Genomic DNA, 14,692 nt, shown 5'->3' with positions numbered 1-14,692 from the left:
TTAGAATGAAAAGGGGCAACACGAGGGTCCATGCTGGTGATGGAGTTGATTTAGGTACCAGTGAGAAAATGACACATAATCAAATAAGACTGATTTGAGCTACAGATCCATGAATTTTAAGGCTTATCCAGCTGCACAGTGGTTTTTACAACTACGAGCCAGGTTGTTACACCTCTTGAAAGTTATCGGGGCTGCAAACTTTTGTTGTTGGAGATCATAAGGGAAAATCAGGAAAGTATGGTAAAGAAAATAAGTTTCCCTTTTAAAAGTACAAGGGAAAGTAGAAATGCAGCGTTCATGTTACAAAGTAATCTACCAGGAATGTACACTTGCATGTATTTGACTGGCCAACATTGTGCGTTGGCGGATGAGGTCGTATTGAGATGCGAAAAAAGTTATGCCAGGTTAAACTTTTTTAACGGACCTCTTTTTGCCAAAACTCTCTGTGTTGCAGTGGCCTCATTGAAATGAATGAGGGGGCTGAGTTCTTTCATGCAGTGCTGTTGTCTGTCTGAACACAGCCTGTAGGAATAATCCACCAAAAATCTAGGAAGCAGGTTTGTGTTTTGCTTATTTCCGGAGGACTGTAGCAGAAGTTAGCTTGGACTCATACTTAAGCAGTTATAACAGAGATCTTGAGTCATGGTGGAGGGATATTGTCAGAAAATTCAGTAATTTCTCAGAGGACTACTGCAATAGACTCCACATCTCCATCGTCTGTAAAGAAAGAAACCACTTGTCGTAATACTTTTTGCAGAGCTTAAGAACTAGCAAGTGCAAAACAAAATCCAGCACTGTTTGTATGTGTACCTATGGAAAGTAATGCACCGGAATTTTTATATAACACAAGATATCATGAGCCAGTAATTCATATATAACCCATGTAATCACGAGGGCTGCAATCATGTGATGGATGTGCTGATAGAGGTAAAGAAGGACGTAGTATAAGCCCACGTAAGGAGGCAGGATGGGGTGTCAGATGGGTCAAACACAGAACTTTCCCTAAGGAGGCCTGTGTTTGTGTCCCATGTCATCTTATTTTAAGGTACATTTCACATTATGTTAAGTACTTAGCTTTACATTAAGTACATAACGTCATGACGCACTGCCACCCGAACCTACCTGACTTAACTCTCCTGAATCTAACCTATGCAACTTTACAATAAGTACATAACTTTGGGCTAAATATGTGACTTTACGTTATGTAATTAAAGTGATGACACCCAATCATCATTCTATTCCCAAACCAAACCTAAGTAAACGTAACGTGAAATCGATCATGATTTTATTTGTTCGAAGTTTCCGTTAAACATGTAACTTTACTGTATGTACATAACCTGATGACTCCCAAATGTGATTCTCTTCTTTAACCTAACCTAACTGGTAGGGGCGCTACTTTTTTAGATATCATATGAACTGCTGTCTGAGGACATGTTGGATCCAGACATAAGCGTCGGGTCAGATGGATGCACATCCTCATGTTGCATCAGCACTACAGTTTGCGTGCTGCTGTGTGTGTCCTGACCACATGTGTGTGTTTCATCCTCAGCTGTCCCACTCCAGGCTGTGATGGCAGCGGTCACGTCAGCGGAAAGTACGCCAGACACCGCAGGTAGGAATTGCTTGACATATTTTTTAAATTTTATAATAAAATTATCATTTAGGTAGTTCTTATACAGTTCTTATACAGTGATTCTTATGTGTCAAAGGCAACTCTGGATGTAATGGGAGACATATAGCAGTAGTGTCACCTGATATTGAGGACATGGGCTCTAAAGCTGTTTAGTCAATTTTCCTCCGCACTGCATGTCTGGTTATTGCTGCTGCTTTATAGTAATTTTCTTCCTTCCCCTTTAAGAAATCTACTTTTGTATGAAGTCTGAGAAGCTCTGCTGAGCTCTGAGGATGCCTCACACTTTACATGTGCAATGAGATCTGATATTTTGTGTACAGAACATCAGATTTTGAGATCTCTGGATTCAGTCATTCAGGGTTTGCCATTTCTCTGCACCTTTTATTCTGAAAAACTCAAGGAATAACAGTCTGTAACAGGGTGCTCAGGAATATTTTTTGTTTTTGTTTTTTGTTACCCGTTTCATTTTCCTGCAACTTGTTATGTTTCCCAATAAAAAAAATTACAGTGACCTGTGATCCCCCCAAAGCCTGGATTTCATCCTACAAGTCAGGAGTTTGATGCTGACCCTGTATGACCACTGTAGCTGAGGACACTGATTTCTGTCTTGGCTGTTTTCTCTGGGATTTTAAGAGTTTTAATAACCTGACAAGGATAACGGATGCCACAATAGCACACAAATTATTTGGCTGATTGTGATAAATTTGAATATATTTGGGCACAGTAATAAAGTTGGAATGAATGAATTTTTTTTTCCAAAATAAAATTTACAGAAAATAAAAGTCAACATTGACATGAATAAAATGAAAATAAGATGTAGAAAAACAAAAACAAACAAACAAAAAAAAAATTAAAAATACAGACTTTTCTTGGTGGATTGTGAAAAATTATGAACAGGGTGGGGCTGGCTGTGGCCTGGCCTGCAGGCTTCAAACGTCTCACTCAGCATCTCAGAAAACCGAATCGTACCAACTATAAATGAACTCACGTCACGGCTTAAACCTCCTGGATTTGCAACAGGCCACAGCCTCCAGCTCAGTAAATCTGCCGCTCTGTCACAGGGCCGCACATAGAAAACCAATCAGGCAGAGTCTGGAGCTGTGACAGCCTCAGGTCACCCCGGCCGATGGTTGTCCGTCCTACAGCCTGAAGGGGTGGGACTGCTTGATGGTTTCTGCCTCAGATCTCCGTTGCCTTTGGAAACGGTGAATTGCTAACAAACGCAGGGGTGCTGCTTCAAGAAGTGATGCTTGCTTCAAGTCATTTCAGCTTGTGTCCTGTGCTGAAATCTGCAGGCAGAGTGAGATTCTTATACTTAAGTCCCACTATTATCTTATTTTTCTTACAATAAGTAAAAAGGTCCAAATAGGATGTGATGATTTCAGTTTTTTTCAGTTTCTCCCAATGCATATATTCCATTTTTTGTTGAAGCTACAAAAACTTTCTTCGGTACAAATCTGCATCTAAACATCATGCATTTTATAAAACAGGTGAAATATACATCAAAGCAGGTGTGCTGTGGCTGCCTTGAAGTGGAGGGGGTTGTCACTCAAAGAAAATATTTGAAGGCTTTAAACGAAGCTGCAGAAAAGGGAAATTGCACTATTTTTTCTTTTAGGCATGGGCATATTTTAGGTTAAACAATCAGATTTAAACATCCATTATGAAATCAAAGCACTCGTTGAGATGTTTTGAGGTTATTTTGGAATATCTCCATGGTATTGTTTTTTCAGTGTAGAGGCTTGTGTGTGTGTGTGTGTGTGTGGGAGGCTGGCATATAGAGAGGTTGCACGGCTCAGGACAGCGGTGGTTTGACGCCCGAGGTAACAGAGAGATAATGAGAAGGGCAGGATGGCGAATCGCTGGCAGAGCAGACTGATGGTGCTGCAAAGGGCACAGAGACTCTCAGGAAAATTCAGCACCAGGCGTGCGGAGAATCAAACTCTAAAATAAGAGCTCTGATATTCACATATGATGTCCTATAAATACTTTTATGTAAGTTTTTAAAAGGATAATGTTTATGTAAACATTAATAAACAGAGTTATGTTCTTTTTGATCATGACATGATTTTCATCAGCAGATTGTCATAGAATTGTAAATTTCCACGTTTTCCGAACATTTAAAGGACTTCTTGTTCATGTTGGCTTAAAAGCTAAGGCTCAGAGTTCTTTCTTGACAGTGGAAACAAGCGGTAACAATCTCGCCGCAGGACTGTTTTTCCTTTTATTGTCTCTCAGAAAGTCGTGCCGACAAATTACTGAAGTGACGGAGAAGGGAAGACAGAGGTAGAGACACGTAGAGCCAGACAGACTAAGAAAGGGAGAGAGAGAGAGAGAGAGAAGTAGGTCGTCTGATGTCTCCCTCTCTGGGGAAACGACGGCTGAATCATTTAATCAGTTAATCATCAGCTGATCACAGGAGTGTACAGTACACAAACGTCTGATTTTACAAAGAGGCACAGCGGAGAGGGAGAACACAGCATCTGCACAATCATCCATTTCCTTGTTTTCTTAGTATTTATTTCTATACAGGTTGGGAAGTTTCCTCTAACTCTACCAAACATTGATCAGCCATATCTGACTTGTTTTAATTGACGGAAGTGTCTTCCCCAGAGTCTGGATGTAGATGCGTGCAGAAGGTGTTAAGTCCAGCTTAGAACAAAGAGTGGAAGTAGCTTTTCTCAAGTATTAAGACATATTAAGTAACAGTAACCACCTATGTCAAATGGAGTGAACTGCATATTATTCTTTCAACTTTATTGTATCCAAATGAAAATTATGTACAGTAAAGACTACTCTGAGTCCTTAATGTGAAAGTCTTCTAGCTGATTCTCTAATTGTAGCACTTCAGATGAGGACCTTTACTGTGAAGCAAGCAACTCATGGTATTCAATCTTATATATTCAACTCAACAAAATTTCAAAACATGCTGTCAAATTTCTTTTTACGAATGTTTATCTTTCCATACATCTGTGGCATTTTTTTTCAAACATTTGTTTTCTCATCAAATATTACTTCACAAAAAAGTGACAGAATATTTTTTTCCCCCACAGAACAAGGTTGATGTTTTTCAGCTCTTGCACCACAGATAAAGGCATCAGCCTTTCACATTGTGCACATACTCTGAGGATAGCAAGGGACAGCAGCACAGAAGCTCAGTACTCTGGACCTTAATGGAAAACTTAATTACTCCTTCCATCTTGACAAAGGCAGTGCATACCAGATCGACTGAGTATGGTAACGGTAGTGAGGGAGAACAGATCAGACGTTTTTCTAAAAGCAAACTCAATGAAGTAGTTTACAGTGGCTTAAGCTGTGCAACAACTTAAGTCAGACTGCCAGACGCTGCTCTGGGTCTATAAGATCACAATAGCCTAGTTGTTGCAAATTTGCATAAAACCTTATACTGAACAAGTGTTGCAAGTGTCGCAAACTTGCATCACTGCCAGTTTGAATAGTTGTGGTGTGAAATATTCACAGGCGAGTATTCTGCATTTTAGTGTTCTTTATTCATCACATATCCAGCGTGTAAAGACCTTTATGCAAAAATAATCTAAATTCTATTTGATGTATACTGTAAGTATGTAATATAGACCCAGAACACATCATGTGAATCCCTTGTGCACAGGCATGCCGTCTGAATCCCATGCAGGAAATTTGGACTGCCAGACCTTTAATGGAATTTTTCATAATAAGAAAATGACAGAATATAGGTGCCTATTTTCCTTTAACCCTAAACTCACTCCTAATGCCCAACCTTGTGGTTTGAGAGCCAGTCACAACATTACTCTACATCATCCTGCTGGGATCTATAACTTCTTAAAGCAGAGACACAGTTAGCACTGCGCATGATACTGAATGAGTTGGAGGTGGTGAAGGGGGGGTTCAAAGTCATTGTCTCTCCCCTCTCTGTTTCTTTCCTCCTCCCTTACCTTTCTTTGTCTCTCTCTTTCACTTTACCTCTCTCTCTCTCTCTCTCTCTCTCTCTCTCTGGAGGATGTCACCATGGCGACAGCACCGTGCGGATGCTGCAGTATGAGGACCAGGAGGGATGCAGCCTGTCTCCCATGGCAACCGCCAGTATAGGATGTGAACATTGTGTCGCCCACATTACCCCTCCCCCCCTGCCCCCCTATTCGTCTCACTGCCACCACCCAATCTCTTATATACCCCCCACCCCCCACCTCCACCCTCTGTTGGTGCCAAAGCGTTGCCACGGCAATGAGTGTTGGCACTTGGCGTTGCCGGGGGCAATGATTCCACCTAACATACCTAGATGTAATTATCACACTGCAGCTGATATTTCTGTCACCTGAATCAGTCTCTACATTGACACTTGTTTTTTTTAAAACCGTGATAATATTAAAATAACAATCATCAGCCAAGAAAATGATTTGATGAATTAAACAGTGATTCAGTCTATTTTCACAAAAGTATTTCACTGCTTTTAATAAAACTATGCTGCCTAAGAAGAAGGATGATGCAAACACTTTTGAAACTGGTGCTACACGACAAGAAAAAAACTGAGGAAAAGTACCTTTTGCTCAAAAGGTAGAAAACCTACCCACTACCAGAATGCACTGTGCTGCACCAGACCAAACCGCCCCTCCCCGCTGATGGGTGACATAACTCAAACTCGCTTGTGTGATACAATGGCAGCTGACCAGCAAGAGACAGTCTTATATGGCAGGTAACTGAGAGCTAAAACATGTTTCTGACTACATTTTTGGGCCTCTGTTTTGACGATACTCGAAACAGTATGGCACCCACTTCCTGTTCACAAACTCTTGATATTACAGCTAAACACAGCACTAAAATGTGTTTATAAGAACATATTAGTAGAGAAGTAGGCAGTACATGACAGTATCTTTATTTATCTTCGATCAGCACTGAATTTGATCCAAGTTTGAGAGAGAGAGAGAAATAGAGAGGCAGGTCTGTGTCTTGATGCATTTCTATGCTCTTTGTGTCTGCGGTGGCAAGATGGGTGATTAATATGAAAGTGCAAAAGTACAGCCTGAGTAGTTTGAACAAAAGCCCAGGAGAGCCCACGAAACTCCACCAGATGATGTGTTTTGCACGTCATTCAGTGGGGGGTGTCTAGGCACTGGTTAGATAAAGGGAATCTACCACACTTCATCTACACATACTACCCACATTGTTTTGATACAAAGCTGGTTGATAATTGACAAAATATCCCTTTAAAATAACATTCTTGAGTAAAAACTGACAAATTAAATGGTTATTCAGAATATTTTAATTACTGTATAATTTATTGTAAACTGACTGTGACTAGCTATAACCAACACTTAAAAACATAATTGTGGATTTAAACATAACATCTGTTTGTTGCTTTTGTAAGTTGACAATGGTATAGGAGACAATAATAGACTCCCAGGTGTCCTTATGGACTCCAGGTATCCCTACAGAGACAATAATGGACCTCAGGTGTCTACATAGAGACAAAAATTAACTCCAGGTGTCTTCACAGAGACAATAACGGACTCTCTGTTGGACTCCAGGTGTCCAACAGAGACAATAATGGACTTCAGATGTCTACGTAGAGACATAAATAGACTTCAGGTGTCCATGTAGAGACAATAATAGACTCCAGGCGTCCCTGTATGGACAATAATGGACTGCAGGTATTCTTTTAGAGACAAAACTGGACTCTAGACATTCATGTGGAGACAATAATTGACTGCAGGTGTCTGCATATATAGACAAAAATAACCTAAAGTGACCTTGTATTGGACTTCAGGTGTCCACATAGAGATAATAATGGACTCCAGGTGTCCATGTAGAGATTATAATAGACTTCAGGTGTCTACATAGAGATGAAAATGAACTCTGGGTGTCCTCATAGGAACAATAATGGACCCCATGTATCCCTGTAGGGACAATTGTGCACTGCAGATTTCCTGATAGGACAATAATGGACTCCAGGTATCCCTTTAAGGACAATAATGGACTGCAGGCATCTACATAAAGACAACTTTCCTCATAGTGACAAACATGGACCTCGTGTGTCCACATTTGGACAATAATGGACCCTAGGTATCCTTTTAGAGACAATAATAAAGTCAAGGTGTCCTTATAGAGAAAATTATAGGTGTCCAGGTGTTTATGTAGAGACAATGGACTCCAGGTGTCAGACCCAGAGATAAGTGTCCACATAAAGATGATGGTACATTGCCAGAATGTACACATAGACATTAATGGACTTCCAGGTATTCAAATGGATACCATTAACAATTTAGAGACAATAAGGGTTTCCAGGTGTCCTCATAGAGACAGAAATGACCTATAGATGTCCTCATTGAGACAATATTGGAGCTCCAGGTGTTCTGGGTTAAGAGAGGCTAACTAAGCATTTTTAAAGCTAACCCATGATGCAACACTCTCTGCAGAAGCTGTCTATGGCACTCTCGTCATTCAGAAAGAATCTGATGTTGGTAATGCACAAATGTGTCGTCCAAAAATATAACAGTTTCTAAAAACGTCATTTCCAGACAAATATTTATGTTTGGGCCTCATTGGCATCAGCCAAGGTCTTCTACAGACAAACAATAAGTTATTGATCGATTGAAGACACAGTATGTAATCCATCACACTGCATCATATCAGACTGCAGCAGATCAGATTAGTGTGAGGAGAAAATGTGATGTGTGAAGCCCCCCTCCCCCCCTCTCTCTCCCTCCACATAATTACCATGCGTAGTCTCTCGCCCTTGTCTGCAGCATTCCCTCGTTTCTGATCTGCTTTAATTACCACCAGAATTTTAATTGGCGGGAGACAGGAAGGTGGCTAAGGTCACACACACACACACACACACACACACACACACGAAAGCAGACAGCCTATAAGGTAAAAGATGGAGGGATCATTTGAGGAGAAGTGTGTGTGTGTTATCTGGTAGTAGGAATATATGCTGCAGTGTTATAAGGTGAATGAAACTGATGTAGCCACTGTTTATTTCTCTGTCTTTCTTTCTCTCTTTCTTCTTAATTAAAATTAATTTGGCATTTTTCATGAAGAAACACCTAAATACAGATCATAGCTGGAAGACGGTGAGAAAATAAGATGACAAATGATAATGGATAACGGCCTCCTCTGAGGCAAAAGTGTTCTTCTATACATTTTCTTTCTAATATGATAACAGCATAAATACATTTAGTATGGATTATATGGCATATTAAATATTGGGTTTTACAGTGATTTAGATTTATTGGAATTTCTGTAAAACATTGCTAAAGCTGGATGACCTTGTTTGTCTTGCTTATGCTAAATCCAGATTTATGATTATAAAAATCAGAAGAGTGACACAAAATATAATCTGTTCTTTGGAGTTCCACAAAGGTCATCTGTGTCTACATCATCGTAACATCTGTCAACTATATATTGCAAGACAGTTTTAAATGACAAGATAAACATTATAAATGGGTCCTTTTGTATTACTTTTTTGAATGTAGCTGACAGGAAGTAAACAGGGACAGACACTGTTGCCCTAGCAGCAGAATAGCAATTAAAAGGGTCTATTGCTGCGTTCTTATAGGGTCTTGTTTTCTGACTTCATGAGAAGAGTTCATATGACGCCCCAGCTTTCACAGCTTCACAACTCTCCATGTCACAAACAAGATACAGTTATGGAAATTGGTATTTAGACTGTTTATTAGGTGTATCAAATTGGAAGTATATGAGGTTTCAAAACATATTTTTTTATCTGGCTCTCAAAATCAGGACAATCACCAAAAACCAGGTCTCTTTTTCAATTGTCAAGCGTACCACTCATAAACTTGCCATGACATTTGAGTCTTTTACTGTTACTAATTTTTTTTGCATAAATAGTTACGTCACAGATGAATTAATGAAAATTTCTGTATCCAGGTTCCTATGTTCCCCATCTCAAAAGCCTTTTATGATGACACATTAGGGAGACCTGTCAAAGGTTTCATGTTCTCCGCAATGTTTTTCCAAGGCTCCACCCTCTTTTTACCAAATTTGGACTTTCTGGCTCCAGTAAACATGAAAATATAAAATAGCTAGTGACGCTTCACTGCCTTCCGTGTAGTTTAGTTTCTCTCTGACATTTTCAAGAAATAACCGACTGACACTTGAGTAGCAGGATAACATTGATTGAAACACTGACACTTCATGAGGAAAGAGGAAAAAAATTGTTGTAAAATGGTTAAAATGTTGAATGTTTTGCAGGTTTGTCAGACGAACACACAGCGGTTTCAGTCAGAAAAGCAGCGTAACCTCCTCCAACCCGCCCTCCAAACACAAAATAAGCTCTTTCATATGGAAATGGACTAATTGATTTCCTAAAATCCACATTAAAGCCGTGTATAATTGTGCTTGCTGTTTTGGAGCAATTAAAGCAGAATTTTCCCAACAGTTAATGACTATTATGGGATTTGCGTAATTGAGGCCCTGGTTGAATAAGCTTTGGGTTTTTTTTTAGAAGCTGATTCTCCTCCTCAGCGAAAGCGAGTGGAAACCCACTGCAGTGTTTCAACACATTAGGCCCAGCAGAGGGAGTCCCAGCACTTTGACCTTTGACCTTAAGACAAAGCCCTCTGATGACCCTCCTGAGTATAGCAATTTATTATGACATCTGACTCTAGACATTTTTGGAGAATTTATCTGCAGAAAGGGATTTTTCTTTGAGCTAGAAAACAGCTCTCAACACTATATGATGGCATTTCATGTATTTATTTTTGTGACAACTTCCATATGTAGCAAATCACAAGTACAAGAGCCATGTATATCCAAGGCCTCCATGTGGGTATGTCAATGCTGATATTTGCTGTTTGAAAGCTATTATAAATATCAAAGTCAAGGGAAATCTGTGTCATAGGTTTTTTGTTTTTGTTTTTCTCAATCTTGACAGCAGTTAGCTTTGTTTTCAACTAGGAACAACTTTGGTGTCACCTCAACAGAACAAGCCTCATGTTTTCATGAAAGATGAATTTAGTGGTCACAAAATAATTTTTCAAACGGTTATGTAGATTAAAACAAACAAACTGTTGTTATTTAAAAAAAAAAAAATACTCCTTTAGTGTCATGGCAAATAAAAAGAAAGGGTCCAAAAGTGTAGTTTAAAGAACTGAATTATTTAATTATTTGCAAAAAAAAAATCCCCAAAATTAAATAAACAGAACGCAACAGACATGAAATGCGGATGGCAGCAAGTATAGCAGTGTGGTGTGCAGGTGACCCAAACAAAGAGCAAGGAGAGCATCTCAGAGGAGGCAGCTTATGTAGTGACTGGGAGCACTGGGACCAGGTGCTTCCAATCAGCTCAAGTGGACGACCCTGCCTACCTGTTACATGTACCTGCAAGAGGAAAGCACACAAGGCACAGCCGAAAAGGGCCATTTCAACGGAGCAAAATTATAATTACAATCCATTTTGCGTAGCTCTTTTATTTTATTATCTCACAGGTCATTCACAGATGAAAACAATAAAACATTTTTCAAAACATGCAAAAATTATTAACTTGTAAAGCTTATTATTATTAAATAGCCTAAACTTTTCAAAATGGATCTGAATGGGTCAATCCCCTTCTCACTGGCAAAAGGAATGGCTGTAAACAGAGAGGCATTTTTTATCTAATAACCGAGACATATTCAAAGTGTGCCACCATCACATGATCAAAAATAAAATAAAATAAAATTGTACTAAATTGAAGTTGTTAAATAGCTGTGGTCCAGGACCCCTAGGGGATCCTCAGATTATAGATTATATTTCAAATATAGATCAAATTTTAAATTGAGGTTTATATTTATTTGTTTATTTTTTCAGAAATTATAATATGTATAAAAATACACAGTAAAATTAATCAGCAGGATAAAGACGCTTTTTTAATTTAAAAAAAATCACAATAGTCTACTAATGAAAAGCTAGCTGTTACCTGTAAATCTTTGTGCAGTCATTTTAGCAAGCTAATGCTGAATTACTGTGCAGCACTCATCCATAAAGTCAACTAGTTAGCTAACAGCACCAGTGAAACATATTGGTCAGTTTGCTGAATTATTATTCCAAGTTTATGGACATTATTTTGAGCCACAGTGGATTGTTTTGCAATTTTTTGAGCCATGAAACCACCATGACTCATATTCATAATACAACCGCTGCCACTGCAGCCACAGGCAAGCACAAATATATTCCCAAATATTTTCAGATAATTAGCTTAAGCACAGTTAAGTTTTATACAGTATATGTAGTAGGGGTTCCTGCTCTGTCTGTCCTTCAGGTAAGGGGTCTCAAAAATGTTGAAGACCCCTGCTCTAAGGTTCTTCTCTGCCAGAGACTGGCCGCAGCTAACATTTGGTTAAGTTAAATTATTACATTATTACACTTCCTTTAGCTGCAACTGAACACAATGTCCATGTTATATTGTTATTGAGACTCATATTTTCTGAGGTTTTCAAATGTTAGCACAAAACAGTAACAGTAGTTTACTTCATATGAGCTGCCAAAAGAGTGCACTGTCACCATTAGCAAAATCTGTGTAGCATATAGTGTATATAGCAGGATATGATAGTCACAAGAAGACAACTGAAATTATATATGAAATGTTTTGACCTCTACACGCTCATCTACAGCTGTGTTTTTTTTCTCGATCAACCCCTAAGTAGTTCTGAAGGGCCAAATATAACATGACCAAGTTAGCCATCCAAGTTGTCCTGTGTACAGCTGAGTGTCGGCACATTCGGCTTTGTTCTGGCTCTGTGGGATCCAGTGTGAGCCAGGTCTGGCCCATATGTGTCTGCCAGATTTCGCTGGTTGTTCAGGCTTATTTGACCCGAGAATCGGCTCCAGTTAGCGGCAGGAGGGAAAGCTTTGGGGCAGGGAAGATCAAATAGTAAATAAGAGAACAAAGATGGCTACTGATCATGTATGTGCCCTCTGTTTCGCTTCAGTGTCTACGGCTGCCCGCTGGCCAAGAAGAGGAAGGCTCTGGAAAAACAACCACTGGAGCCAGCTGCCAAGAGGAGGCCCTTCCTCACCTCCTGCACAGGGGAGGAGGAGGAGGAGGAGGAGGAGGACCCCAGCGCCTACACCAACTATGAGAATGAAGCCATGGAGATGGGGGAGGAAGGAAAGGAGCAGGGAGAGATAGTAGAGGAGGACGAGGAGGAAGAGGAGGGGGAGAGAGAAGGAGATGAAGATGGCGATGTGGAGGACGAGTTCTCGGAGGATAATGAGGAGCAGGGAGAGGAAGAGGAGGAAGAGGAGGAGGAGGAGGAAGAAGAAGAGGAGGAGGTGGAGGTGGAGAGAGCGGATACAACCATTGGGGGAGAGCGGGCGGAGGAGGAGGAGGACGAGGAGGAGGAGGGGATGTATGAGGAGGAGGAAGAAGTGGAGGATGGTGATGATGAGGACGAGCAGGAGGATGATGGAGAGGATGAAGAGCAAGAGGAGGAGGAAGAGGAGGGGCAGAATCGTCAACATGGTGAGTTTCTCTATTTGGCTATTTCCTGCTGATTTCCTTGATTTTCATTGTGTTTTTATCTGGCTGTTTTTCAGGTGCCATCATATGGGTTTAAAAAGTCTTTTGAACCATGCCACCCTGTCGTAGAATCTTTTTTTCACGGTGTCCATAAATATGGAAAATTGACTGTTCTGTCATCTCACTCTTGATAAGCAATCACAGTCAGCGTTAACCTACATTAATGGCATTTCCTGTGACTACTTCACATTAAAAGCCATCCCGTATTTCACCAGCTAAATGCTGGAATACATAAATGCCTCTTTTTTTGTGAACCCCTTGTGCATGCATAGTCTATTAATATTAAGAATTGGAATGGTGGAGTAGTGGATAGGATCCAACAAACCCCGGACTTTCACCAAGGAGCCTGCTTGTTCGTCTTCCATACGAGTGTTGAGCCAAACCATAATGTTTTTTTTTTTTTTTTAAAAAAACCTAACCATGTGCTTTTGTTGCACAAGGAAATAAACATAAATATGAGGTGTTTTACTAATGTTGTTAAGTTTAATTTGGAAAGAATGTATGCATCTAACGAGCAGAAACTGTACATTTCCCGTGAAAACTATTTTGAGAAGACACATGCATTTATCAGGCATTACTTGACACGCTGTTCCAGAGCATCAACACCAGAGGCAGGAGTACACCTACCGTGTCATATTAAGATGTGACTGACAATGATAAAGCAACAATATTTGACAAGTTGGGATGAGAATGTCTTGCAATGAGGACAGAAAACATCTAAAGATTGAAAAAAGGAAATTCATGTATTGATAAATATTGTTAATGTCTCTTTATTAACTGGCCATTGGCCTCTGTTCATTTTGCAAAAGTGGCCTCTGGGCACAGGAAGTTAAGTATCCCTGCTCTGGAATTATTGTATTTCAAAGCAAACAGTCGTAAAATGAGATCCAGACTGTAATGCACCAACTTTGATTGTAAAGAATGAATGGATTTGTGCCAAATATCTGCCAGTCCAGGAGTTAGGGTTAGGGTTGTATGGTCTTGCTGTGTCTGCGTGGGTTTTGTCCAAGGTGCTCCAGTTTCCTTCCCGGGCCCAAATACGTTCTGATTAGGTTAAAAGGCATATATAAATTTCCGATAACAATCCGATAAAAATCCCAGCTGGTCTTTGTCTAGTTTATGATACATCCATAGCATCGCAGTCATTTTTCGCAGTCACACAAGGTCATTTTTCAAGAAAACATCGTCATACATCAAGTTTTTGTGGAAAGTCTGATTATGCTTTTTTGAGAGCACAGTCTCAGAAGTTTGCATATTAAACGCTAAAATCTTGGGACAACTGCAGCTCAATCTGCAAGAGTCCCATCACTTTTGAACATAGTCATCATGGAACTTTTCCAAAAGATGGAAATATATGAAAGTCAAAAAGCTACAACTGTAAGAGATAGATGAACACAGCAACGTGCTCATATTCAGGTCCTGTTCTGGGTCAAACTGGTGTCCAATCTTGGTTTGCATTGTGTTTTGGATCTGCAGTGTGAGAGGAGAAAGTGATGAGAGCAGAATGTGTGGTAGACCAGATGCTCTGCGCTCTCCCTCCC

At 39.9% G+C, this 14,692-nt stretch overlaps 1 protein-coding gene across 4 annotated transcripts in view; it reads left to right on the top strand.

The window, feature by feature from the left end:
- The window catches only part of myt1la (myelin transcription factor 1-like, a), a 69,275-nt gene that overhangs the window by 21,822 nt on the left and 32,761 nt on the right, over positions 1-14,692 (top strand). For all 4 annotated transcript variants that reach the window (XM_042503364.1, XM_042503363.1, XM_042503366.1 and 1 more), the window contains exons 5-6: positions 1,550-1,612; positions 12,562-13,094. In XM_042503364.1, the coding sequence (XP_042359298.1) occupies positions 1,550-1,612; positions 12,562-13,094 (596 nt within the window). The remainder of the gene's footprint in view (positions 1-1,549; positions 1,613-12,561; positions 13,095-14,692) is intronic.

The sequence above is a fragment of the Plectropomus leopardus genome, chromosome 16 (genome assembly GCF_008729295.1).
Source record: "Plectropomus leopardus isolate mb chromosome 16, YSFRI_Pleo_2.0, whole genome shotgun sequence".
Taxonomy (NCBI): Eukaryota; Metazoa; Chordata; class Actinopteri; order Perciformes; family Serranidae; genus Plectropomus; species Plectropomus leopardus.
The sequence above is the reverse complement of the archived record's forward strand: the minus strand, read 5'-3'. Positions and strand labels throughout refer to the sequence as shown.